Genomic DNA, 26,386 nt, shown 5'->3' on the forward strand with positions numbered 1-26,386 from the left:
GAACAAACAAACGTGTTATTATTCTATTATTCATGAATAATCTTATGTGCATTGACATGGCCCACTACTTTAAACACTCAACAATCTGTCTATAAGCCCAAAGTAAATTAGTATTTTATAGACTAATACTGATTATAATTTTTGCCCCTTAGATCTGAACGATTAATGAGGCACACAATAGCAAATTCTTGTGTTGAATCATTTTTCATCATAAAACAGTGAGTGGGTACAACAAGCCACAACATAATGGGTTTGGTTACCCATCCATCATTTTTCTATTTTATTTTAGCTGCTATTAGGAAAGAGGCAGACAGATGGCTGTTCCATCACATGGATGAAACAGAGAAACAAGCATGCTCATACCTCAAATGAAATGAATAAATAAAAAAAAACTAACTGAACACTCTCTTTCAATTGTAACATATTTAACTATCAGTGTATATATATCCAACCATACATTATCTATACCTACTTATTCCATGCAAACATTTTCCAGCGTTCTTCGGGTAAAAGGCAGGATTACACCCATTACAGGTAGCCAGTCCTATGTGTGTGTGTGTGTGTGTGTATGTATATATATATATATATATATAAATATATATATATATATATATATATATATATATATATATATATATATATATATATATATATATATATATACAAACACACACATATTTTTTATATATATGATGACTAATTCATTTGTATATTGTTTATCAAACTGTAGGGCACCACGCATAAAACTACTATATATTTTTTTAATTTTGCTGTGATATAATTTCTGTTTATAATACTGAGTTTTGTTGTTGTCCCCCCCCCCCTCACACTTATTATCTAAATTATGGCCAAACATTTCATTCTAGTGTCATCTGTGCAAAGGACATCAAAAATATGCACGCATCATGCATTTGAAAGTTGTAGAAAGAATGTAGAATTGGAGATATAATTCTGCCTTGAATGTTTTCCATTTGTGAGAATTGTTTTCAACGCAAACAACAGATTCCAGATTGTTTGGATATAGTTTAATAACTGTGCCCAGAACTGTTTCTATAAGATCATTGCAGATTTCTTTCATAGTTGGCATTATTTTAACAAGTCTAAATTGTGAGTTTAAAAAATGTAATTACTGTAGCAAAACATGCTTGTTAAATGAATAGCATGGTGTAGTATTTGTTGTGAATCTGATATTACATCTAAATTCGAACTGAATTTAGAAACATTTAATAAACAAAACAACCTGTAGAAAATGATACATTGTAAAAAGGTCCTGAAGGCAGATGATCATCTTACTGTCATCTACACTATTGATCACTTGTCCCGTAATTTGGCTGACTCAACAATCCTACATCACTAAAGACACTGCTGGAATGAAAATGTGACAAGCATCTACACTCCAAAGAAACCGGCATCTATGGAGCCCCAATGGTCGGGATATGGAAGGTTAATTGGGCTCCTGTCACCACTCGCTAAACCGCCTTATCTGTAACGAGCTGAAGCCAAAAAGAACAAAAGCCCACGGCAAAGCAAATTGTAGGGGAGCTGTTGTCATGGTTACTCCATACTGGCACCAGTGATTATTGGTCTGCTTTTTGGGGTGTGAGTGAGGGAAGGGGTTGGAGGTAAAACAGACAGATTATGTGTTAATTATGGTATTGTTAATAACAGTTTGTGATTGCAGCAAAGAGTGTAACCCCACAGAAGGAGAATAGAATAAGAGACTATACAGAAATGATCCTGGACACAAACTTAGCAACATGATAACAAAATCACACATGCAAACACACACATACAAACGTAGCATTAAAAAGTTACACACAAAAACAACTTTATTCTTACCTATAAACCCAAATTATACAACTTCCTATAAATGCAGAAGCTCTACTGATTTGCTTTGATTCAAGTATTGATGCAACCTTTTTTGATAAAGTCCTTCTTTCAGCACCATCTTTGTGTTATTGTCTTCACAAAGAGCTGAACACAAAGTTTATGAACAACAGAAATGTAATTACCAGACTGAATGAAACTGGCTGCACTGCTGTGTTCCTTCAAATGTGAACCTTGATGTTCAAAATGCGGCCGCGTCCACGTGTCTCTGTTAGCGTCCCTCAGATAACCAGTCTTTAGTCTGTTTAATCAACTGAAGATTTTTCCAGGGAAATACGTATTCTATTCTTTATGTAGATTACAATAATAAAAGTAAAACATGATTCTACAGCTTTACTTTACCTCTCATAGGGGATTATGTGTTGCATCTTGGCTTTGTGCCCTTTTCTAACAAAAGTACTAAACAGACAATTTGTTAAACTGTGGGTTGATGGGTCCCTAAATACTGTAGATGATCTGGTATGTATTTTCAGCTTCATGCAGATCAACTATTCTGCATCGCACGTCTTCAGAGTTCTCCTTTTTGGGAGGTATGGTTCACATCAGCAGATGATTCTTATGATACAAACATTAAATGTTTGAATGCCTTTTACCACACCATTTAGCTTTAAACCACTCCTATAAACACGCTTCATTAACTTGAATGAGTTGAGGGAGGAGTTTAAAATAGTGATGACAGCATGAGTGTGTTCCTGTAGAACTGTGTCTTGCTGTCATCTTGCTGACATCAGACCAGGTGATTCATCTGGAGATAGGCTGCAGTTTGTACGGCGTCAGCTCCTAAACTGGACTGTCCCACACATGAAATATGTAACGGCATGCAGTATGCAGAAGCCGTGTGTGTTTCCACCTGAATATGCAACTAGATGCGGTTCAGATCGTCCACTCAAGAGGCCAAGGCCTGCAGATTGGCAGATTTGCAGGGAGGAATACAAGTCTGAGATGAATTTTACTCAATGATATTCAAGTCATATGCTTTATTTCCACTTTAGAGTATTGAATGCTTTCATTATCGTGACTGAGCTTTAATTGCATCCCAGATGTCTTTTGAATGTTTTAATTGATATTACTAGACTATATGTGATATATATCTATCTATTAATGTCACTATTAAAACTAATGTTGTTTATGTTCATGTGTTTTCAGACACAAGAGAATGTTTAGTATTGTTTACTATGAGCAAGTTAACTATACATACATGTATGTATGAATATATGTATGACATGATAAATATACAGTGAGAGTAAAAAGTATTTGACCCCTTGCTGATTTTGTTGGTTTGCCCACTAATAAGGACATGATCATTCTATACTTTTAATGGTAGATGTATTCTAACATGGAGAGACAGAATATCAAAAAGAAAATCCAGAAAATAACTTAGAATAATTTATTTTAATTTATTTGCATTTCGTTGAGGGAAATAAGTATTTGATCCCCTAGTATGCATTAGGAGTTCTGGCTTTCACAGACCAGTTATACACTCCCAATCAACCTGTTACCTGAATTGAAGACACCTGTTCCAACTAATCACTTGTATAAAAGGCACCTGTTCACAGAATCAGACAATCAGACAGATTCCAAACCCTCCAACATGGGTAAGACCAAAGAACTCTCTCAGGACCTCAGAGACAGGATTGTTGACCTGCACAAATCTGGTATTGGCTACAAAAACATTAGCAAGATGCTAGGTATTAAAGTAACAACTATTGGTGCAATTGTGAGAAAATCTAAGAAGTTTAACATGACCATCAATAGACCTCGGTCTGGTGCTCCACAGAAGATTTCACCTCGTGGGGTGGCAAGGATCATGAGAACTGTGATAAATCGTCCTGCAACCACACAGAGGGAGTTGGTGAATGACCTCAAGGCAGCTGGGACCACAGTCACCAGGAAAACAATTGGCAACACCTTGCGCCGCAATGGATTAAAATCCTGCAGTGCCCGAAAGGAACCCCTGCTGAAGAAGGCACATGTGGAGGCCCGCCTAAAGTATGCCAATGATCACCTCAAAGATGCACAAAGTGATTGGGAGAAGGTTCTGTGGTCAGACGAGACCAAAATTGAACTATTTGGCCTGAACTCTACCCGTCGTGTGTGGAGGAAGAAAAATGCTGCCTATGACCCCAGGAACACTGTGCCCACCGTCAAGCATGGAGGTGGAAACATTATGTTTTGGGGGTGTTTCTCTGCCAAGGGCACAGGGCTACTTCACCGCATCAGTGGAAAGATGGATGGAGCCATGTACCCTGCAGTCCTGGGGAACAACCTCCTCCCCTCTGCAAGGAAGCTGAAAATGGGCCGCGGTTGGGTCTTCCAACATGACAACGACCCGAAGCATACAGCAAAGGCAACAAAGGAGTGGCTCAAGAAGAAGCACATTAAGGTCATGGAGTGGCCCAGCCAGTCTCCGGATCTCAATCCAATTGAAAATCTATGGAGGGAGCTGAAGGTCCGAGTTGCCAAGCGACAGCCCACCAACCTTAATGATTTAGAGAGGATCTGCAAAGAAGAGTGGGCCAAAATTCCTCCTGATATGTGTGCTAACCTTGTGGTAAACTACAACAAACGTCTGACCGCTGTGCTTGCAAATAAAGGCTTTGCCACCAAGTATTAAGTGCTTTTGGCTAGAGGGATCAAATATTTATTTCCCTCAATGAAATGCAAATAAATTAAAATAAATTATTTTAAGTTATTTTCTGGATTTTCTTTTTGATATTCTGTCTCTCCATGTTAGAATACATCTACCATTAAAAGTATAGAATGATCATGTCCTTATTAGTGGGCAAACCAACAAAATCAGCAAGGGGTCAAATACTTTTTACTCTCACTGTATGTATGACTACAAACTGCTATTACTGCTATGCAATTAATACAATTTGTTAAGATGTGCATTTAAAGGCAATTATAGGACTAAAATAGGTAAGTAAAATAAACAAGTCAAAATAACACCATATTGGATGAACAAATTCTTGAAATGATTGTTGTCCTTGTACAAAATCCAGTCTCTCTACAATCCATGAGCCTAAATGAAAGCCTCCGGTGACGGATGACTGCGGAAAATTACGAGCATATTACCTGCAGTTATAGCTTGAGCTCCAGTTAGTTCCCCATTAAAGCCATTCTCCCTGGCGCCGTAGGAAGCGGCGGCCCTGTAGACGGAGGAGGAGTAGCCATTGGCTCCGTGGGTGCCGCCGGGCTCCCGCCCCCCTGACGGGTCCCACTGGGGGGCGCTGTCTTCTGGCTGTCGATTGTCGGCCATGCTGGTGCTCGTCAGCAGCTGGAGCGGCTGGGCAACGGGACGGAGTCTCGACTTCTGGGTGAGAGACAGGAGAGAGGGGGAAATGTCATCAAAACTGATTCCGACTGTGATATTAACCACAATTTTAGAAATGTTAAATGAAGGAACATCTGTGTGCTGATTATAGGAGGCGCTGCATCTAGGGTTGCCACCTTTCAGAAATAGAAATAAGGGAAGCCCTGATTTCAGCAGCGCAGGAGCCAAAAAAAAGCCCCAAAACTTCTAAACTGAATAAAAATGTGTTTATTTTATATGAAAAAACAAAATGCTTTGATTTAAAGTTTAAAGTGCTTTAATAGCATTGAATTTTCATGACCGTACAGACAGCCAACCATACTAGCAGCTGAAATAGCCTCCTATTCTCTGTATGTCCACATCAGCCCAGATGTATAATATAGCCTACAGGTCAAGAATATGGTGTAAAAGTTAATTTATTTCAATAATTCAACTAGAATATGGTGTAAAAGTTAATTTATTTCAATAATTCAACTACAATATGGTGTAAAAGTTAATGAAAATACGGTACAAATCGTGTCCCGTATTAGTTAAATACGGGACGCAACATTTTTTTCTCAAATAAAGGACAATTCCGTATTTTACGGGACGGGTGGCAACCCTAGCTGCATCAGTCACATTTGGGCATCTCTTTCTGTCAGTCAGAACCCCTGCAGCAGCAACGGCCCTCAACGTAAGGCTGCGCTTGCGTGAGGAGTTGTTGTGTATCACTGTCCTTGGATGTCGGCAGGCAGATGACAACCACCACCACATAAACTGCTTCATATTGATTTGTGTGCACGCTTGTGTAATGACTCATACAGCCCGTGGGTCAGGTGGGAATGGAACCGGTTGAAAATGAACAGGACCAACCTTGTGTTTTTCTGACTCATGCAGGGTTTGGAGGATCAAAGATGGGCTCTGATCAATCACACCAGCATTAGACCAACTGAACCAGCTAACTACTGTGGCATTAATACTGTGTCTGAGAGTCCAGTGGCTGGCTAATGCTCCTGATGGAGATGTGGTCAATTTTCAAAAGATAATGTGCAGCAGATAAGGCAATGGGCTTCTTTTTCTTTTGTTCCTGAAGACATTTCACCACCTGTCACCAAACCACCTGTGATGCCTGTGCAAACTGTGCACATTATTGTCCTCAAAAACACTGGGATTACATTTTTTTCTCCTCTTTTTTTCTTCCACTCTCTGTTAAGTGCAGTGTCATTTTTCTGGCAATCTTTGCTGACCAAAGAAAGGCCCAGATTGAATGTCTGCAGTTTGGAAGCACTGTCTTTTCTTTTCCCTCTGTCTTCGTGGGAATATTCTCAACCCGATGAAGTAGACTTCTGATGATGGACAGCTCATGTTCCAAAGGGGGGTGCGATACTGATAACAGCCCATGTACCTGCCTGCAGCAGATATAGGAGGTAAGATGTACTGATTTAGTGGACATTAGGCAGAGGCAGGAGAATGTGAATGCAAGGTCCTCAATTATCCTTTATGCCAGGATAACTGAGGTTTTTTTAAAGGCTGTTTTTTTGTTGTCCCACTTTCTTAATAATTATCGGAGCCAGCTTCCGTCTCACAATAACAGCACAAATGCTCAGTTTACCGCAGCTGAACTACAAAAACACAGAAGTAGAGATAAACAAGGTCTCCGTGGTGGTTTTTGCAGGTGGGGAAGTGGATGCAAGGCTTAAATCGTTTGTTTTGCAGAGCAACCTGTCTTGTCTCTTGTGGAAGAATGTGTGCAGAAGCAATTTGTCAAGGAACTCTGCAGTCCACAGAGATCCAGAGAATGAGGGGAAGTTTAATGGAGAAAACAGGAGTCAATAAGTGCAGCCCGAGTCCAAGGTGCTGCTACAGTGAACACTAGTCACTGCATGCGCAGCACAGCCGAGTCTACCAATCCCAGACAACAGAATCGCACGCAGCAGAATTCACTTAAATAGGGAACAGTACGATGATGCCCTAACATGGAATTACTGGTAAAGAAAAATACTCCCACATGTTTTTGTTGATTAGGAACATAAACACAGGAAATATGAATAAGTGTATGATAATAAACAGCAAATAGTTGATTCGATTATGAATGGTTATTGTAAAAATAAGTATCAATCACCAGCACAGCTTTCAAGATATCGTCTCACGCTGACTGAATATTAATGGGAATCCATTTGAAAGGCAGAACACTGGATGTATAAGAAAGTGAGGAAAAAAAACAAAGATTTAAAGAGACATTTGATGCTATTTTCTCAAAACATGACTCACTATTTCTGAGATTTTCATGGAATGTTCACATTCTCTAAATACTTTGCTCAACACACCAAAAGTGTAAAGTATAGAAAAAACACATCACTCTTTAAGGGGGTTTTGTCAGCTTCTTAACCCCATCCAAAACAATGTAGTGTTTCCCTCTCTGTACAAAATACATTTGATACACGTTCAGACATTCCTCACTGGTGGTGCTGCAGAGTAATCACAGTTATAAGGTTTTTGTTTTTATCTGGGAACATGAATTACACTTTACCAGTAAACAACCATGTTGTTTAATAACCTTGTATTTATTAACAGTCACATCAATGTTGCACTGGTGTACAGGTGTACAGCAGGACTGTCCTGTATCCACTCCTGCGTTCACTCGGCTTTGGCGATTGACCTCCAAGTTATCCCAGGTACCATAATTCAGGCCGCTCCTGTACTTTCCTCCTGATCTACATCACAGTACATGGCCTTCTTTATGGAGCCTCCAAGGACTGGCAGTTTCTCCTCTCCTCCAGCACCCAGATTCTGATTTACCTCAACCTCCACCTCTATTCTCAACTGAATACATTTATTAGATTCACTTCTAGCGATCTCGTCTCCTGCTGCAGAGGCCTCCTTGTTGGAGTTTTTCACCAGCGGGTGCGAAGTGATTCATATGATCTCCGAGGTATCATGAGTCAATGAGTCAATGTGCTCAAACAGACACATTGGCCTGGTGGGTTGATTTGAATCATTATTACATTCAGTAATGTGATGTTCTGTATCATATACGTTACAATATTCTGATGAAGTCACAGGAGACAGAGGGGGCAGGAAAGCAGCCGACTGTGAGCCCTCGCAGCCTGAAAGCTTTAGACTCAGCAGTCAGCGGATCTTTGCATGACTCAACTCTGAACAGACCATCAAGGCAAAATGAATTATCCACAGAGACTCACAACACTGCACCTCACTGGCGGTTTCACAACACTGGCCCCTGTTTCCGTCTGAAAGCACATATAATTTGGATTGTCTTTTTTCTGTCACTACCTCTTCTACCGCTCGTAAACCCACGGTGTCCCTTCCTAAAGCCTCCTTCCAAGAGCACTTCTAATATTAGAAGAGCCATAAACCATAAAGCTAAGCCCTCTGTCCTCATGTCTACGTGCTGTCTGCCTGTTGATGAAGGTCACTTTGAGCTCTGCGGCCAATTTCCAGACTTAGTAAGATCATTGGGTCTGGTGGCCGGGCTCAGGATGTGACGGATCGCTCATGAGGGAGGAGGCAAGGCCAGGCCAAGTGTGGTGTGGCCACCTGAAGGATATTTCAATAGTTACAAGTCTGAATTTACTCCTCTTCACGTGAGCGCTAGATATGTTATACTGTGTACAGAAGAGCATATATCTGTCGATAACCTTACAGATAATCATTTTTATTTTCCTGCTGAAAACCGATTACAGTAACCCCTCACTATAACGCGGTTCACTTTTCACGGTCTTGCTGCTTCACGGATTGGCATTGTGCATCGTGTTCTGCATTCTGATTGGCTAAATAGTCTCCCCGCTTCTTCACTTCCTGTGTCAATAATGTTGGTCGCTTAGCAACAATGCTGAGAACGGCCAATGAGCTTCAGCGAACAGCTCAAAAACGGGACCCTTTGATGAATCGTTCATTACAGTTCTCAAATATAACCAATGGTGGCATGTCGGTTTATAAGAATCTTTTTGCCCAGAAGAAAAAAGAGGGACAACAACGACTCATAACCCATGTTCTTCTCTCAAAAGAACACACCTGCACCACGAGCTTTAGGCCACGTTTACACGTAGCCGGGTATTTACAAAAACGGATATTTTTCCCTCTCCGTTTTCAAAAATATCCTCGTTTACATGGACTCGCATGAAAACGCTGGTAACGTCATGCCAGCCAATCAGAATCCTGGAAAGAGCATCAACAAATGACACGTGTAACTTCCAGTTAAGGCTGATTTATGGTTCCGCGTTACACCATGTCCACACTGCATGCGAGCGAGCGAGCTTTATTTTTTATTTGCACTGTCTACACTGGTTGCGAGCGACGCAGCGCCGTTTTGAGCTGGACTTTTGTCGCACGCCCTGCTTCTATTTTCTTTTCTTCCTGTTGCTTGCTTTTAAAGCCGGTTGAAAGTTGAAAAAAAAGTTGAACGCGCTGTAGGAAACAGTCATTTCAATACAAGAACCTCAATAAAGTGGCAACTGCTGGAGGGAGATCGCCAAAGAGCTGGAAGGTTCTGATAAAATAATAAGATATAATAAGAATTATCATCTTATCATCTTATCTTAATCTTATTAGGGCTTAATTTGTGCCGGATCCAACAAGATCTGGTACCTATTTGATCATTTCTCGTGTCTTCTGCTTTTCCCCCACATCCCAGTAATGACATGTTTGCTGCTTTAACACCACGAACACGCCGGTCACTCCAGCTGTTCGCTGTTTGATTGCGTCACCACACGCCGTTATTTTGTTCGTTTTTTTCCCCACTTTGGTCGGACGTTAGACCTGCTTCTATTTTCTTCCTGCCGCCTTGTCTAGGAGTTCTTTTAGGAGTTTCTTTTAAGAGCGCACGGGCGGTTGGTGGGGCGAATAAAAGGCGAGTCTCGGGCGGGTGAATAAAGGCAGATTTATGGTTCCGCGTAAAATCGACGGCGTAGCCTACGGCGCATCGCCGCGTACCCTACGCCGTAGGCTCTGCGTCGATTTAACGCGGGACCATAATTCAGGCTTTACTTCCAAGACGGAACGAGAGTCTGAGAGAATTTAAAACAGGTAAAATAAAATAAAATATTGACGGTGGCCAAACAAATTGTAAACACAGGTTGCACTCATGACGCTGCTGGTGACGTTTCTGTCGCATAATGTGACGTAAATCTCCGTTTTCCTCCGTTTTGTCTGTTTAGACGCAAACGTGAAGACGGAGTTTTTGAAAATCTCCACTTTGGCCGGAGTTTTCAGAAATGATCGTTTTTGGGGGCTTTGACCTCCGTTTTGGTGTAAACGAACGGCCAAAACGCATGAAAACGCCTCCGTTTTTGCCCCGTGTAAACGGGGCCTTAGAAGAAAAAGACGCTACAGAGCGAGTCATGATGCAGCGGCGCAGTCAGAAGAGCAGTGAAATACGCGTCAGTCACAATTTGTCTTACTGTACTTATTGTATTTCCCAAGAACCAGAACCAAGCAAGGTGAGGCAGCGTTCAGTTATTCTGCTCCTCACCGGTGGAACAAACTTCCTGTAGACCTGAGGTCTGCTCCAACTGTCAGCTCCTTTAAATCAGGCCTAAAACATTACTGTTTACTGAAGCATACTCCTAAATTAAATACTTACCTGCAGTACTCTACTGCCCTTAGTTTTCAGCAACTTGTGCTTTTTATTATTTTACCTTTCTTTTCTCCTAATTTTATTTCATTTTATTTGTTATTTACTGTCTAATGGCTTGCCGCTTTTAATGTTGATGTAAAGCACTTTGAATTACCTTGTGTTGAATTGTGCTATATAAATAAACTTGCCTTGCCTTGCTGAAGCCTTGAATAATAATTGTAAAAAAAAAAAAAAATTATTACTTTGCGGATTTCACTTATCACGGGTTCTTTTTGGAACGTAACCCCCGCGAAAAAATTTGGGATTACTGTACACTGATCTTAACTGCCCTGTACTGAGTGACAAAGCAAATCAATAAAAGCACGAACAAAAGGATTTTTTGATTTTTTAAGGATATTCTAAACTAGCCTGAAAAAATGTGTTGGCACTCTTAAAATAATCAGATCGATATGTTCATTCAGCCCATTTAAAGTGGGAACACGTGACCACTTGAGACTGGTGTCCCTGTGTGCACCATGCTGAACAAAGACAAAGCAAAGGAATGCATTTTCTGAGGAGCTCAGGAAGAAAATTGGAAATAATTATGCAGAAGTTAAAAGCAATTAGACCTCATCCCATGGAAGAAGACTGGTCCTGAATTTGTGCATGACGTCCCAAGATTGAGAAACATGCTACCCCAGCGTCAGGAAGCTGGGGCACGGTCACTGGTCACAGTATGATAATCCAAAACAGCTAAACTAAAAGCACCAAGAATGAGTAATTAAAAACAATCTCTCTCTCAAAACACTGATCTTAATCCTAGTGAACATCTATGATTTGAAAACTGCAGTGTCGATCGACTCCTCATCCTTCCAACCCGAGACGAGCAGTTTGATCATGAGTGGGTTAAAAGATGCAGAAGTTTCACTTTTGATTTTGATAAGGCTTCATCTACACGTCACACACTTTAAGATTCTTAAAGCAAAACATACAACATGAACTAAAACCATACCAGGAAAAAGGATCCACTTCCTGTGAGGTTGAAGGGGTTGTAAATAGAAACAACATGCTTTTCCAGAACCGGCACTCTTAAAGACACTTGCTTTATAGCAGACAGTAGAATCAGTTACTATAGTTGTTGCTATGCAACACGTTCATGCAGCATGTACAGTACACATGTAGTATGCCATTACTGCCATTTATGTGTCAAGAAGAATTGAAAATCTTCTACTTTGTATTTTCGGAACCCTTTTCTTGGTTAAAAATATGTTTGTGTGTGTGTGTGTGTGTGTGTGTGTGTGTGTGTGTGTGAGAGAGAGAGAGAGTGTGTGTTAGACAGAGAGAGAGAGAGAGAGGTTCATAATTAGATTTTCTTCTGTTTCATACATTTATGCTGCTTTTTAATCACTTAAAAGCTCCACATTTTTGGAAGGGTACAAGGGTTATGAGGACTTCTAGCGCTGCATGACTTACAACATATTCTCAAAGTGATTGTTAAGGGAGACAAAAATGTGACAGAATTCCTTTTTCCATCTCTATTTTCCCAGTGAGACATACTCCATCCCAAACAAGAGAGATGGCCTCAGGAGAAGATATTCTGCATTTCCTTCTTCACATCTCTGCGTTGGGTGAAACCCAGTACCTCAAAATAGCAAGTGGGCTGTACGTGCAGAGGGACACTGTGAAATGTTTTATTCTGTTTCTGCTCACATAGCAAGAAAAGCCTGCCAGAGTGGAACTGCATGTTGTTGTTTCATCATAATTATTAAAACAAACGCAATTAAAAAGAAACATTTAAAAATTCTTCTCCTAATTTGATTGATTGGCATCACTTTACTCCTAAAAGTAAATAAAGCATTATTAGATGCTTCAAAATTGTTTTGTTGATAGTTGTGAATTCTTTTTGAAGTTGGATGGATATGCAAAGCAGAGGTTTGGAGACTTTCAAAACTGTTATAATTATCTTTTTTTTTTTTAACTCAACTAGTAGACCAAACAGTAACTACAGCCTCTGGTTTTTTTTGTGTAAAACATCTATTCAGTATAATTACAGCAATTAGTAAAGCACTATGGTGACATCATGTAGTTATCAAAGGTTCTCTGAAGATTATTTAGCAAACCGCACATTCCAAAGATGAAGTTTATGTCAGTTTGTTTCAAGAAGCTGTTTCCCCCATACCTCTGCAAGAATATTTAAGAAAATAAAAGCAGCTTAAAAAAATGAGGTAATGCTGACAAACTTTCTGTGAACATGTCAGCCTTAAAAGTCCTCCTTAAACAATGTAACCACCACACTAATTAAGAACTCCATTTGTCATTTCCATCTTATCTGCTTCTACTTCTTTTGTGTGATTTCTTTGCACCTTAAAATCGTCTTCCTACCTGTTACAGTATTTCTCCCTCCTCTTCACCTTCCTCCATCAATGTTCCTCCTCCTACTCACTCCTCCACCTTTCATCAGGCTTCAGCACTCTCCTCGCCGCGTTCTCTGCCGCCTCATCTCCCTCCTACGATCCGAGCACTTTATATGCTGCCTTTCCACTGTGTGTATGTGTGCACGTGTGTTAGTCACTGGGATGCTGCATTGCAGGGCTCTCCTCTGAGGGCCGTATCGCTGCAGGAGCCACAGACCCAGAGAGACTCGGCATGGAAGTTCTCATGTCTCCAGGTGTGATTGTGTACATGCTCGTGATCACTGTGTTCAGTAAGGACTTTCATAATCAGTGCTTGAGGACATCGGCAGCCATGCAAGAACTTGAAGCAAGGTCGTGCATGTACAGTCTTACAAGAATAGTTGAAGAAGATTCTCAAATTTCTTCAGTTTATTATTTCAGTATGAAACATTCTGTACTGTATATGTGGCTCTGACACAGCGGAGAAGTTCAGTAACCAACAGATTTTACCGTAAGAAATAGCTTAACCACGAGTCTCATCTTCACAAACTGAAAAAAATATAAATATTAAATTAATTCTCCTGAATAATTTGTGTCTTGTGACCAGTCCAGGGTGTCCACCGCCCCTCAACCAGTGCTAGCTGGGATAGGCTCCGTCCTCCTCCATGAGCCATGGGTGCAGCTGATACAGAAAATCTATGAATTAATAATTCATATAATATGGAATAAACTTCACAAGAACCTATAGGAGAATTTGGAATATTAAAATCATGTGACTGAAATGTTTTTACTTCAACGATGTTCTTCAAAAAGCATTTAAAAGCAACCCATTCTACATTAGCTTTAAGGTCCGCACCCTGCTAAGCTTCCTTTCAGAGTAATTGTTGTATTTGAAATGCAGCCTCAAAAGCTTTGCATCTGAAAAATATGCATTTGGAAGAAAGGCTGAAAAGACGTGGAGCAGCATTAAAATACTGTGTCTAAGCAGCATTGATCCAGTAATGCGTTATCAGTGCTGAATAGTGTCTCCTCGTATTATCGTGGAGAAAGTTTGGCCTCGCACTTCCTTGTGCTGCATCAGTTCATTCAGCTTTCCAGGGATTTGCTTTTCTACAGCAGGTGGGGGTCTGGTCGCTGTCTCAGACACTGCAAAATGTCTATTCTTTTCTTTTTTTCGGGCATTCTTCAGGGTTTCCGGTCGGGTTCAAATCATCGTCTTGTCGCATGATTCCATTTCGGCAGCTGTCCCCAATCCATCCAATACTGAATGGCTCGCTGTACGTACAGTAGGAGTTCATAGTTGACTTTGTTTTTTTTTTTGGGGGTGGGGGTTGTCATTGTCGATTTTCTATATATCTAATTGGTGTTGATCTAATGTTTTAGACTGAAGTTAATTTCACAATACAGCCTGTCGTAATTAATAGGAGCAATATTATTTTTATAAAATAATTGTTTTGTCATGTTTTAATAGTTGACCGACACTATCATTTTGCACTGCACACGTGGCGGCGAGAGACAACGTTAGTTACGCTAACAGCACACAGGTGGGTCGGAGTGAGAGGCTTATGCCGCGGTTGTTGTTGTTCAAAACAATTATTAGACTAAAACATAGAAATACGTAATTTCTGATATGTTCATATTGTCAAAACAGACGGGGCAAGTCAGCTTACCGTTTTCAGGTGATACACCATGTTTGATGTGGAGCTGTGATATCCAAACTGTTGCTTACAAAGTTTTGCATTCAACTTTTATTCCATTGTTGATTTTTATGAAATTCTGCCACACTGCAGATGTCTTTGACATGATAGAGTTCAACAAATCACCGGACCTTGTCCTTCTACTTTACAAACTATCTGTCTCTAGTCAGTGGGTTGGGTTAATCCAAAATAGCAAAAACAAGGGGGTGTCCAAAGATAGACAGTTCCTTGTGAAAGAGGTGTGCTCTGTAAACTCCCCCTTTAGAACTTGGTACTTTCCTCCCGATGAAATTAAATTCAATTAAGTTAAATAATTGACCAATCAGAATTTTAGTTGAGCCAGGCCACATCTACTAATTAATCGACCAGTGGACTGGGAGATTACAGCCCTAGTGCCGAGGTACTAGGATATTAAAACAAGCCCCAATTATCATCCCTCCACCACCATGATAGACAAATAGAATGACGTGTTTGTAATGAAAGGCTGCTTGGTTTTCCCCAAGCATGGTACTAAAAATGATGGCCAAATATCTCCACTTTGGTCCAAAGAACATTGTTCCAGAAATATTGTGTTTTACCTAAACCGTGCTACCATGTTCCTTTTAGGAAGGAGAGGTTTTTTCTCCCAACTCGCAACAATGGTTTTGCCACTTGCGAATAATCTTTTTTATTGTAAAATGACAAAGTCCAGATTCTGTTTTGTAAGACTACTGCTGATATCCTTCCTTTTTAGCATTGCTGTTCAATGAACTGAAAAGCATCTCATGGTCAAACTTCCTAATGAGCAACCGATAAAGTGTATTTGATTATAAAAAAAAACCATCTGAAGACTTATAGTAGTAGTAAAGTGTACTTTGAATTTTCACACACTGCTTTTCCACTTCTTTTTTTTTTTTAAATAAAAGCACACTATGAAACATGTCGTTTTTTTTAGATCATAATAATAATAATGATCATATGACAGTGTGCCACTGTATTTCTTTTGGTGTAAATGAGCAAATCTGGATTGATATCATGCTATTTTCATGCAAATGCATATGAATCATGCTGTTACATAAACTAGTAGATGATTGTCAAAGAGCTTCTGCAGAACGACGGGAACTCAGACCTTAAGGGGGGGGGGGGGGGGGGGGGGGTGGTATAAGCATTTGTCGACATTTGGACCAGCATCTATTCTACTGTGTTTCAAAGGAGTTTTGTAACGAGAACAAGAAACATGAATCAGATGGAAAAACAAAAAATCTAATGACCTGCAACTGCAAATACTCGTTTTTTTCTTTTTATCAGGACAACCACAAACAACCTCAATACCTGTAACCCTCTTTCTACAAATCCACAAAACTGAGAAGCCACATAAGCGTGACTACCTTTTCAGTGGGTCTTGGTGCTGATTGTCTCATGAAAACAGCTCTTCTCTTCCCACTCAGTACCCACTTCCCACTCACAGCTCCTAGCAGCCTGCACTCACATGTACGTCCACCCACACAGCCATTTCATCTGTGGAGGTAGCAGCCATTCTTTCTGTCTCTCTCTTTCACTCGCTGTTCCTTTTCCTCCCTCTGACAGATATTCATCACATTTCAAAGCTTTATGACAGATAGATGTGAGTCTGAACAGGATTAGTTTGATGCTATATAAGGTTTTTGGCAGGTTCTGGCTTTATTCATTCAAGCATTGCTGCATTGACGCACGCAGCAATGCTTTGGCGCAGTTCTGATGCAATATATGCACATTACTGGCAAGACGATAAGAATCATTGGCAACTAAGTATCTACTGGTCAATTACTGTCACTAGAAACCAGCCAGCAAACCTCACGCCACATGTGTATGCAGATACTGTATAGTGATGTCCTTACCTCTTCGGGTGGTGCCGGACTTTGGATGACGAGGGAAGCCGGATCTCACGAGGCTGTTAAGATTGTCAGAAGAGTACTATAAGCCAAGAGAGACCACGTCCGAGTTGCACCTGTTAATTATAAAAGAAAAGACAAAGGAGATCAATACTTCAGGAATTTATGTAACCTGTATTTTCCCACCTGAACACCTCTGAACATTTCTCTGGAGAACAGAAGGTCAATTAAACAGCAAGACGTCACACCAAGAAAAATCTTAGAAAAAAAATCAGAGAACAAGTGGGTATTAATGTATTAATGATGACTTTTTCACATCTATGAGTTATGCATGTCTCCTCCCAAAATGAAATAACCTGGCAGTCTTGCACTAGAGTGTGATTCAGAATCATAAAAATCATAGACACATTGCTTAATGAGTTTAAAATTAAAAAACTGAAACAGTTTCATAGCTGCAGGCTCCAGCAGGCTGCTGTGACAGATAAATAATACATGGATTGATGAAGAGTTGTTTTTTTATGCATCCCTATTTCTCATTGAGGCTCAGAAACATTCAGTCACATCAGCTGTATATTTATTTTTAATATCTTCCTCCCCAGCTATGATTCTATCACCTCTTACTTCTGCTCCGATGACTTCATCATTTCATTTACAATCATGTATTTCATAAATAATGGCAACTTCAAAACAACTAACACAAATGTTATGTACTACATGATTTATCTTTATTAGCAAATACTTTACATGCTTTACCTTGGAAGAGCAGTTTTTCACCATATAACAAGACATTTCTTAACCTTCGTTTATCACGCTCGATAAAAGCGTGGAAAAGGGAGCTCTGAATGAGAAATGAGGCTAAGAAAACATGAATACCAGTCTATTCCTGCCCTTATGAACATCAAATCTGAAATATAAATCTATTTGAATTGCTAAACATAACTGAAATGTAAACACTACTGTCACATCAATCTACTGACATTTTCAGTAAAACAGATGGTACATAAGACACCACAGAACAATTTCTCCACATTTCTGCATCTTATGACACTGCAAACTCTGGATTATGGCGCCATCACTATTGTCTTTGTTTTATTTCTTGAGTAGGAGGAGGAAAAGTGATTAAAATGTGGCCAGAAAACTGCTTACAAATCTGCATGAAAAGGCTCATTATTAAAAGTACCACGCTGCCCTCCATGATGAAGCTAACTTTAATCATGTCTGGCCAAGAGTTTCCAATAAAAATGCAAATGAAATGCCTTGGAGTGAAATGTAATAATTAATCGAGAGCCAAAGGAAAAAGTAGAACATGACTGAAAATAGAAACAAGATGACTGACATTGGACAGTGAAGAGAAACCAGAGACTCAGTCTGGTTAGCCAACAGGTCAGCTATTAAACTTTTCTGAACCATTACAGAGATTATTAGAAAAGAGTGAGGCATGAAATGTTTTCCCTTACTGTAATATGCGTGAGCATATTAGAAGTTTATATACTTTTTCAAATGTTTCATTTTTCATTGATGGCTGAGAGTCATTGGACGCATTACAACCCCTCGTTGAGCAGTATAGTATTAAACTACATCAGTGGACAAATAAACCAGTCCGACTTGCTGGAGGACCTTTAATTGGCTGTGATTCTCAGAGAACTGATCTAAGACGATGTTGTGCTCTTGTGTGGAAGATGGAAACGTGGGGACTCTACAACTGTCACTAGAGTGACTGGACTGTGGGAGGCAGCTGGAGTAGTTGGAGAAACCCATGGGGAGAACATGCTAACTCCACACAGGAAGAACCCAGCGGGGGAACCGCCTTGCTGTTAAACAATGGCATCTAACGCCAAATCACAATGCTGCCTAATGCGAAACCCAATAAAACTAATTAGATTTAGCGGCACATCCATGAGAGCACCTATGTCCCAGGTGGATTGTTCAGAAACACCTTAGAATAAGGTGCATTTGGGCAAAATGTGTGGTGTCACTTTTATGTGAAATATCAAGAGAGCAAGACAATTTGCTCCCAAGGGAGTTATATTATTACAGCAGATAAGTTCATCACTTGCGTCAGGAGAACTTACTTATGAGACAGCCACAGGCATGAAAAAGCTTCTATCTTTGCTTGCCCAGGACTTCAGACTCCATGTCTGCCAGAAGTCCTTCTCCTTTCCTGGCCCCCACTGTGAGCTATTTGAACCCTCCCAGGTAATTCTGCTCTTGAAGTTCATTTGACTGTGCTTAAATCACCCTGACATCTGTCACTTTGCCAGTGGAAACCAATGACTGCACTCGCAGCTCATGATTGGGCATTGTGTGCTCACACACTACTTTGATTGCCAGGTTAAATTACGGGAAGTCTCTACCTCCAAACTGACAAAAATCAGACTGATTGGAGCAAGCAGGAATCAAAACCAAGAGCAGAATTACTCATGAGACTGAACATGTCTAACTTCAGAAGAGAAGAAGATACTCTTGTGTGTGCACAGAAGGGACTCTTGCGTAGGTAGAGAATGTAGAAAATACCATGTGGACTGGTCTCTTGGTGGGTAGCTCACTGTTTTGTTCTTCACGGGAGGGTTGATGCTGCAACAGCAAAATTTGTCTATGAGAATAATCTACATTGCAACTGAGCTTGTTTTGTTGTGCTCCCAATATTTGGCATGAATGTTGCACCTTGCCAAGCATGGCTACCTCTAGCACTTATGGCTCACCTACAGCACTAGCAAACGTTATCTGAGCCGGATGTGGCCCGATAGTAGTGATGGTACAAATATCACAAACTGACTTTTGTGGGACAGATGTGACTCAAAAGGGCCCACGAGAAAGCAGATATGGGCCATTTCAGGTGGACATGTTGCTGAATTCAGGCAGACACATTCACTCTTGGGTCTACTCAGTAAAGACCAAACTGTGGCTCATGTTTTAGCCACAAATCCTCTATCTGGATACCCTCTTCTTCCGTGTTAAGCCTTTCTGCTCCTTCCTGATGCAGCTTCTAACACATGCACACACACATATCAAACTGATCCTGCAAACACACATCCTGTTAAGCACACACACACATTGAAAGTGCTTTGTTCTGTCTCTGGAGACTGCACATCCAGCAGTCGCCTTCTGAAATGCAACCACCCCATGTATTGTGAAGTGACCTATGCAAGGAGTTAAAAATGTGCTGAATCTTTGAGAAGTTTAAAAATATGTTTTGAGCTTGGATTATTCAGTAATACAGTAAAATAAGCTCCTAGAAAGTTTGACTGTAGATGATACAGTTATATAAAGTGCTCATTTTAAATGATTGCATGCTCTGCAAGCTAAGGCTTTAGCCTAGGGCTGTATAATGCTGCAGTTTAAAGATGCCTGTTTTGGAGTCGTTCAGCTTTCGTTTATAAGCATGCAGCATTTTAGAGGATTCTGGGAGGGGATTTTTGATAAGACGCTCATGCACCACTGACTTAAAGCGCTGAATAACTGTTAAAATTGGGTTTTTGTTTATCAATTTTTTTTTGGTTTTTTCAAAATTGAGCCTTTGACTTTTCCTAATGACGCTGACATTTTCCTCTTTTTTTGTGAAAAATTGTTTCAGATACCGGAAAGATTGTCATGTTATTTTTTCATCACATTGATTTTACCCTCAGGATAAACTGTTGTGACATTTCATCAACTGTCATCCAAAGGTCAACATTTGTGAAGTTTTCCAAAATCGTATGTGTATGGCAATAAGTGCAACGCCTAACTTTTTTTCTTCTTTTTTTTATGTCAATCAAACATTGTAACGACTTGCTAACATCAGTTGCTTAAGGGTCTATTGTAACCGTAAACACGTTATCAAACTGAAACTAGCTTGCACCTGTGTGGATGTTTTGATATCAGGTTTGCAAATTTTCCTACAAGAAATAAATCCCTGCATGGTACTGCCAGTTCAACAACGGCTTCCCCATGGTCCATACAATCGCTTGCAAAGAGGAATATGTAATGTAATTGAGACCTAAAATGAAAAATTTACCCTATTCAGTTCCGTTTTCCCAGAGTTTAAGCCGGGGAAAAGTGATTATTCTTCTCCAATAGCTTCACATTTATCATCCAATTCCTCATTAACCTGTTCTCCCTCTGGGATGCTGAGAGACAGAAAGAGAATATTGTGTGTGCATGTAGATACAGATTCTAGAAAAGCTGAGACTGAAAAAGAGTAAACACCACCACTGTCTAATGTGTGAGATGCAGTTGAAACACTGAACTTTGTGAAACCAAAAGCCTGATATCCATCCATCTTTTTTCTTTTCTTTTTTTTTTTAATTATCCTTTAGGGACCCTGGATAGTTCAGTGGGTTGAACTATGGGCTATAGTCCTTGTGCGGGCAGCGCAGGTCCGAGTCCCAGCCTGTCGCTCTATACTGCAATGCTTCCCCCCTCTCTCTACCTGCTTCCCGTCTACCTACTTTCTCAATAAAGGCCACTAGTGCCACAAAAACCTAAGATCCTTTACAGGGACACAGGGTGGAAGATTGGGCCTATCCAGCTGCCAATGGGAGAAAGGCAGGGTACTCTCTCTGGGCAGATCTCCCTGACAACATTTCTGTCCATTAATGGTGAGTCTGCAATTCAAATGGCAAATCTCACTTAGATTTGCTCATCAAAAATTTAAAGCTGAATCAATACGTTTAATGATAAATCAATCATTTGTTTTGTGTAACGAGGGGCGGGTCTTACCGTCAAATCACACATGACAGAATTTGCATCTGCAGACCGGCCCTTGAACACATCTTTAACATTTAGACAGGAGGCTTTTGACTTAACCAATGCTGTTGCGGTTAAACAAGAAAACCGCAAAGTAAGTGTGCAAAGTAACAGGAAAAACCCTTCCATGATCATATGAAATATTGTTCTCTGGATTTTCAAAAATTAAGAACTTGTTGCACCCTAAATCATTCTGGTGGTGTCAGAAAGCTCATAAAGACAAAAATGAATGTGTGTTTCAAAGAGAATCCTTCACTCCTGAGAAATATAAAAACTAAGCAAGAAAAGAGGATTAAAAGACACACAGGAAGGATGGTGAGGAGCGGAGAGACGAGGAGAGCTGGAAATGGATGGAGTCTAGCCTGAGGAGTGTTAGAAGTCTGGACCATTACATCACTGCTGCAGTGCCTGACAGTATGAACATTACCCCCCCCCCCCCCCCCAACCCCCTGTCTTCTGTTCTTCTGTCTCTTCACAGAGAAACGTATCATACCATCTGAGTTCTTCAGTTTTATTATTTGAAGAATATTCATTAAAGGCAATACTGTAATTTATAATTTAGTAATCAAACTAATAACTTTGGAGTAACAGTGAACATTGAAAATTAACCATGAAGCTGACATATAGCTCAAAATAGGTTCATCACTTTTTCCAACTGGAAGGTTTTCTGTTCTCACATTCCTTTGTCTAAGATGCAGTTTTATCTGGACATTTAAAACCTCTTAGTTCTAGTTGTAAAAAATACACTGCTCCAAAAGCATACGTATACAGTAATATCAAAAACAACACCGTCTTGCAATTGTACTTTTTTGTCAGAACATAATTGAAGGACTCTGGTCAAGGTCTTAAAGCGACACTTCATGATTCCACCGCTTGTAGAACCACCTTTAAATGAAGTCCTCAGGCCCAAAGACATGAAGTAATCAGGCCCACAGCATCACCAATCCACCACCATGCTTGACAAGTAAGTGATTTGTGCTGATACGATGATTTTCATTTACAGTAAACATGGCCCAGTGCTTTATGGCCAAAAATCTTGGTTGGTCTCATCTGTAGAGGACTTTATTTAAGACATTTTGTTGTTTGTTCAGTTGCAGCTTTAAAAACATAGCCCATCATGCCATGTTCTCAGGTTTTCTTGTGACTCTCTTTTTTCTTTAAGATCATGTGCCTTTTCCTAAAAAGTCTTCATTTCGTGGCTAAATGCCCCCCGCAACAACATTTTTTATAAAAATCTTGTTTTATAAAAGCCTGTTTCTCTATTGTTACATGCACCCCTGCAGATATTACTAGATACAGTCCGCAGCTACCGCAGTAACTAATTGGTTGTGAGGATGTGAAAATGTGATGAAAAATGGCTGGAAAACCCAGAGTTTGTGGGGTAGTTGAAACTACATCAATGAAATGAAAATGAATAAGAGGGTCACTGTCGTCTTTGTAAAACGTTCTTCAAACTGGGTTCAATGGGAACAGAGCCGGATCTAAATCCAAACAACAGATGACTGATAGTTCCTTGGCAATTTGCTTAATTTCCTACTTCAGCCTCACTTCCACGGAGCACTATACTCCATCAACCGTGCCACTAACGGCAACCCTACAGCTAATGGCAGAGCTAATGGAGAGAAAAAAATGTACCCAAATCAGGATCTCCTTCCTTTCTGGTTCAACGGCCAGCTTGTGTGATGGAGGGTGAGGGGCAAATTAGCATGGAGAGGCTAAACAAACAGGAGAAGGTCAAACAGACCTGCTGGGAAATGTCGCTAAAGTTTTGCCTCATGAAGACAACAAGAGGAAGAGACAGAAGCAAGGCTTGGAAGTGTTGTGTTTGTACATGTTGTTGCTCAAAACAGACCGCTACCATCATCCGAAGGTAAACTGTTTGTCTCTGCAAGGCGGGAATGCTATAATCAATACAGTTAAATAAATATTTGATTTCCAAAATACTTTTTATTTGGTCGTGTCAGGTTTTAGGGATCACCCTCCAGCTTCACATTTCTGCTAAAGGGAGGGGATGTGGTGAAATGTGGTCCAAATGATCCAAATTAATTAAAAAATGTATTTCAAGGATTTCAAAAACCACTTGGTAAGTTCAAGGTGGCAAGACACGGTCAAAGTTTAACAACAGAATCTCATTGCATAACAGAAAAGCAAAAATACTGACCAAAAAGTAGAAGGTCGCTTTGGATAAAAGCATCTGCTAAATGACAGTCTTAGCAGTAGCGATAGTAGCAGTAGCAGTAGTAGCAGTAATATCAAGGCTGGATTATGGTTCTGCATTACATCAACGCAGAGCACACGCCGTTGCCATGACGCCGTCGTGAACCCTCCGGGCTTCTCCGTCAATCCATTTTGCGGCGGTGCAATACCCCCCGAGAGCGCTAGGGGGGTGCGATCTTTTCCTGAATGATTTATCCGACTTTTCCGGTCACAGTGAATCAAAGAGATAAGGACAACTATTGTGCAAAAAAAACAAACAAAAAAAATCACACACACACGAAGAAAAGAGCGCTGAAGTTTCACGACTGCTTCACAAACCGGAACGGGAAATGCGTTGTTACCAAGCAAACCAATCACAGCCCTCTCGGTCTGCGTTGGGTCTGCGTCGCCTCGACGCGTAGTTACAATTTTTGGGAGGTGCGCGTCAGGCATGGCGTGCATCGTGGCATGTGGCGTGGGGTGCGTGTCGCGGCGCAATCTGCGGTGCACGCTCGGCCTCGATTTAATAATATAATATAATAATCCAGGCTTTAGTAGCCGTAGTAGCAGTAGCAGTAGTAGTAGCAGTAGCGGCAGCAGTAGCAGTAGTAGTAGTAGTAGCAGTAGTAGTAGTGGCAGTAGTGGCAACAGTAGCAGTAGTAGTAGTAGTAACAGCAGCAGTAGTAATAGCAGTAGAAGTAGTGCTCAGTAGTAGTAGCAGTAGAAGTAGTATTAGTAGCAGTAGTAGTAGTAGCCTAGCAGTAGTAGTAGCAGTAAAAGTAGTGTTAGTAGCAGTAGTAGTAGTGGTAGTAGCAGTAGTAGTATTAGTAGCAGTAGTAGTAGTCGTAGCAGCAGCAGTAGTAGTAGTAGCAGTAGTAGCAGTAGCAGCAGTAGTAGTAGTAGTAGTAGTAGTAGTAGTAGTAGTAGTAGCCTAGCAGTAGTAGTAAAAGTAGTAGTAGTAGCAGTAGTAGCAGTAGCTCCAGCAGTAGCAGTAGTAGTAGTAGTAGCCTAGCAGTAGTAGTAGCAGTAAAAGTAGCAGTAGTAGCAGCAGCAGCAGTAGTAGCAGCAGCAGTAGTAGCAGTAGTAGTAGCAGTAGTAGCAGCAGTAGCAGCAGTAGTAGTAGTAGTAGTAGTAGCCTAGCAGTAGTAGTAGCAGTAAAAGTAGTATTAGTAGCAGTAGTAGTAGTAGTAGTAGTAGCAGTAGTAGCAGTAGTAGTACCTGTAGTAGTAGCAGTAGTAGCAGTAGTAGCAGTAGTAGTAGTAGTGGTAGCAGTAGTAGCAGTAGTATTAGTAGCAGTATTGGCAGTAGCAGTAGTATTAGTAGCAGTAGTAGTAGCAGTAGTAGCAGTAGTATTAGTAGCAGTAGTAGTAGCAGTAGTATTAGTAGCAGTATTAGCAGTAGCAGTAGTAGTAGCAGCAGTAGTAGTAGCAGCAGTAGCAACAGCAGTAGTAATATTAGTAGCAGTAGTAGTAGTCGTAGCAGCAGTAGTAGTAGTAGTAGCAGTAGCAGTAGCACCAGTAGCAGCAGTAGTAGTAGTAGTAGTAGTAGTAGTAGTAGTAGTAGTAGTAGTAGTAGCCTAGCAGTAGTAGTAGCCTAGCAGTAGTATTCGTAGCAGTAGTAGCAGTAAAAGTAGCAGTAGTAGTAGTAGTAGCAGTACAAGTAATATTAGTAGCAGTAGTAGTAGCAGTAGGAGTAGCAGCAGTAGTAGTAGTATTAGTTGCAGTAGTAGTAGTAGTAGCAGTAGTTGCAGTAGTAGTAGTAGCAGCAGTAGTAGTAGTAGCAGCAGTAGCAGTAGCAGCAGTAGTAGTAGTAGTAGCCTAGCAGTTGTAGTAGCAGTAAAAGTAGTATTAGTAGCAGTAGTAGTAGTAGTAGTATCAGTAGCGGCAGCAGTAAAAGTAGCAGTAGTAGCAGTAGTAGCAGTAGTATTAGTAGCAGTAGTAGTAGCAGTAGTATCAGTAGCGGCAGCAGTAAAAGTAGCAGTAGCAGTGGTAGTAGCAGTAGTAGTAGTAGTAGCAACAGTAGTAGTAGCAGTAGTATTAGTAGTAGTTATTATTACTTATTTTACCCACCCTTTATACAAAACGATATAGTCATATATGCAGGTCAATGGATTACTGCAAGAAACCTTTGTCAATTATTATAATATGAAGTTACATTCACAAATGACACTCAAAACCTGACTATACAAAAATAACGCCTTATTCAAAACCTCCTCTAGAGGCAGCATCAACGTCTCTGGGTTCTGAGGCATCTTGAATAAACCATCACATTTGAATAGAATTTGATGTATTTTGATCTTGCAAGTTTTTTTTTTCTTCTGTGCATGAGTGTATGTGGGAGTGGTGATAACTGGTGAAGGGTGCACTCACCCTCACACATACCCATGCAGTTTTAAACCAGACAATGAAAAGGCACAACCTGCACCCATGACAAAGGCATAACTAAGGAAGGACAGGGTGCGGGTTCTGGACCGGTCTCCCGAGGAAAAAGTGAAATATACGGGCTTCATACTGACTGCAAGGAAATAAAAATGAAAGTAACTCTAAGAATAACATTATTGTTTTTTTGTGTTTTTTTTTACTGCTTTAAAACTATTTGTCCCAAATATTTTCTTATTTCCGGTTGTACCGAAGGAGACACTTTGACATGAAAGCAGCTCCTTTCTGAGACAATGTTTTGTATTAAATATTTTACATTTGATGTCACTGTGTTAGTATTCACACACAGACAAAAACATATCTCAAGTTATTAAGGAAGCTGCACAGAGCCATTAC

At 40.4% G+C, this 26,386-nt stretch overlaps 1 protein-coding gene across 15 annotated transcripts in view; it reads right to left on the bottom strand.

Moving 5' to 3' along the window:
* Positions 1–26,386, bottom strand: part of map2 (microtubule-associated protein 2) — a 111,972-nt gene that overhangs the window by 50,214 nt on the left and 35,372 nt on the right. For all 15 annotated transcript variants that reach the window (XM_061723748.1, XM_061723744.1, XM_061723755.1 and 12 more), the window contains exons 3-4: positions 16,698–16,807; positions 4,963–5,200 (exon numbers count right to left, since the gene is read on the bottom strand). In XM_061723748.1, the coding sequence (XP_061579732.1) occupies positions 4,963–5,146 (184 nt within the window). In that variant the 5' untranslated portion in view covers positions 5,147–5,200; positions 16,698–16,807. The remainder of the gene's footprint in view (positions 1–4,962; positions 5,201–16,697; positions 16,808–26,386) is intronic.

Source organism: Cololabis saira, chromosome 6 (genome assembly GCF_033807715.1).
Source record: "Cololabis saira isolate AMF1-May2022 chromosome 6, fColSai1.1, whole genome shotgun sequence".
NCBI classification, from domain to species: Eukaryota; Metazoa; Chordata; class Actinopteri; order Beloniformes; family Belonidae; genus Cololabis; species Cololabis saira.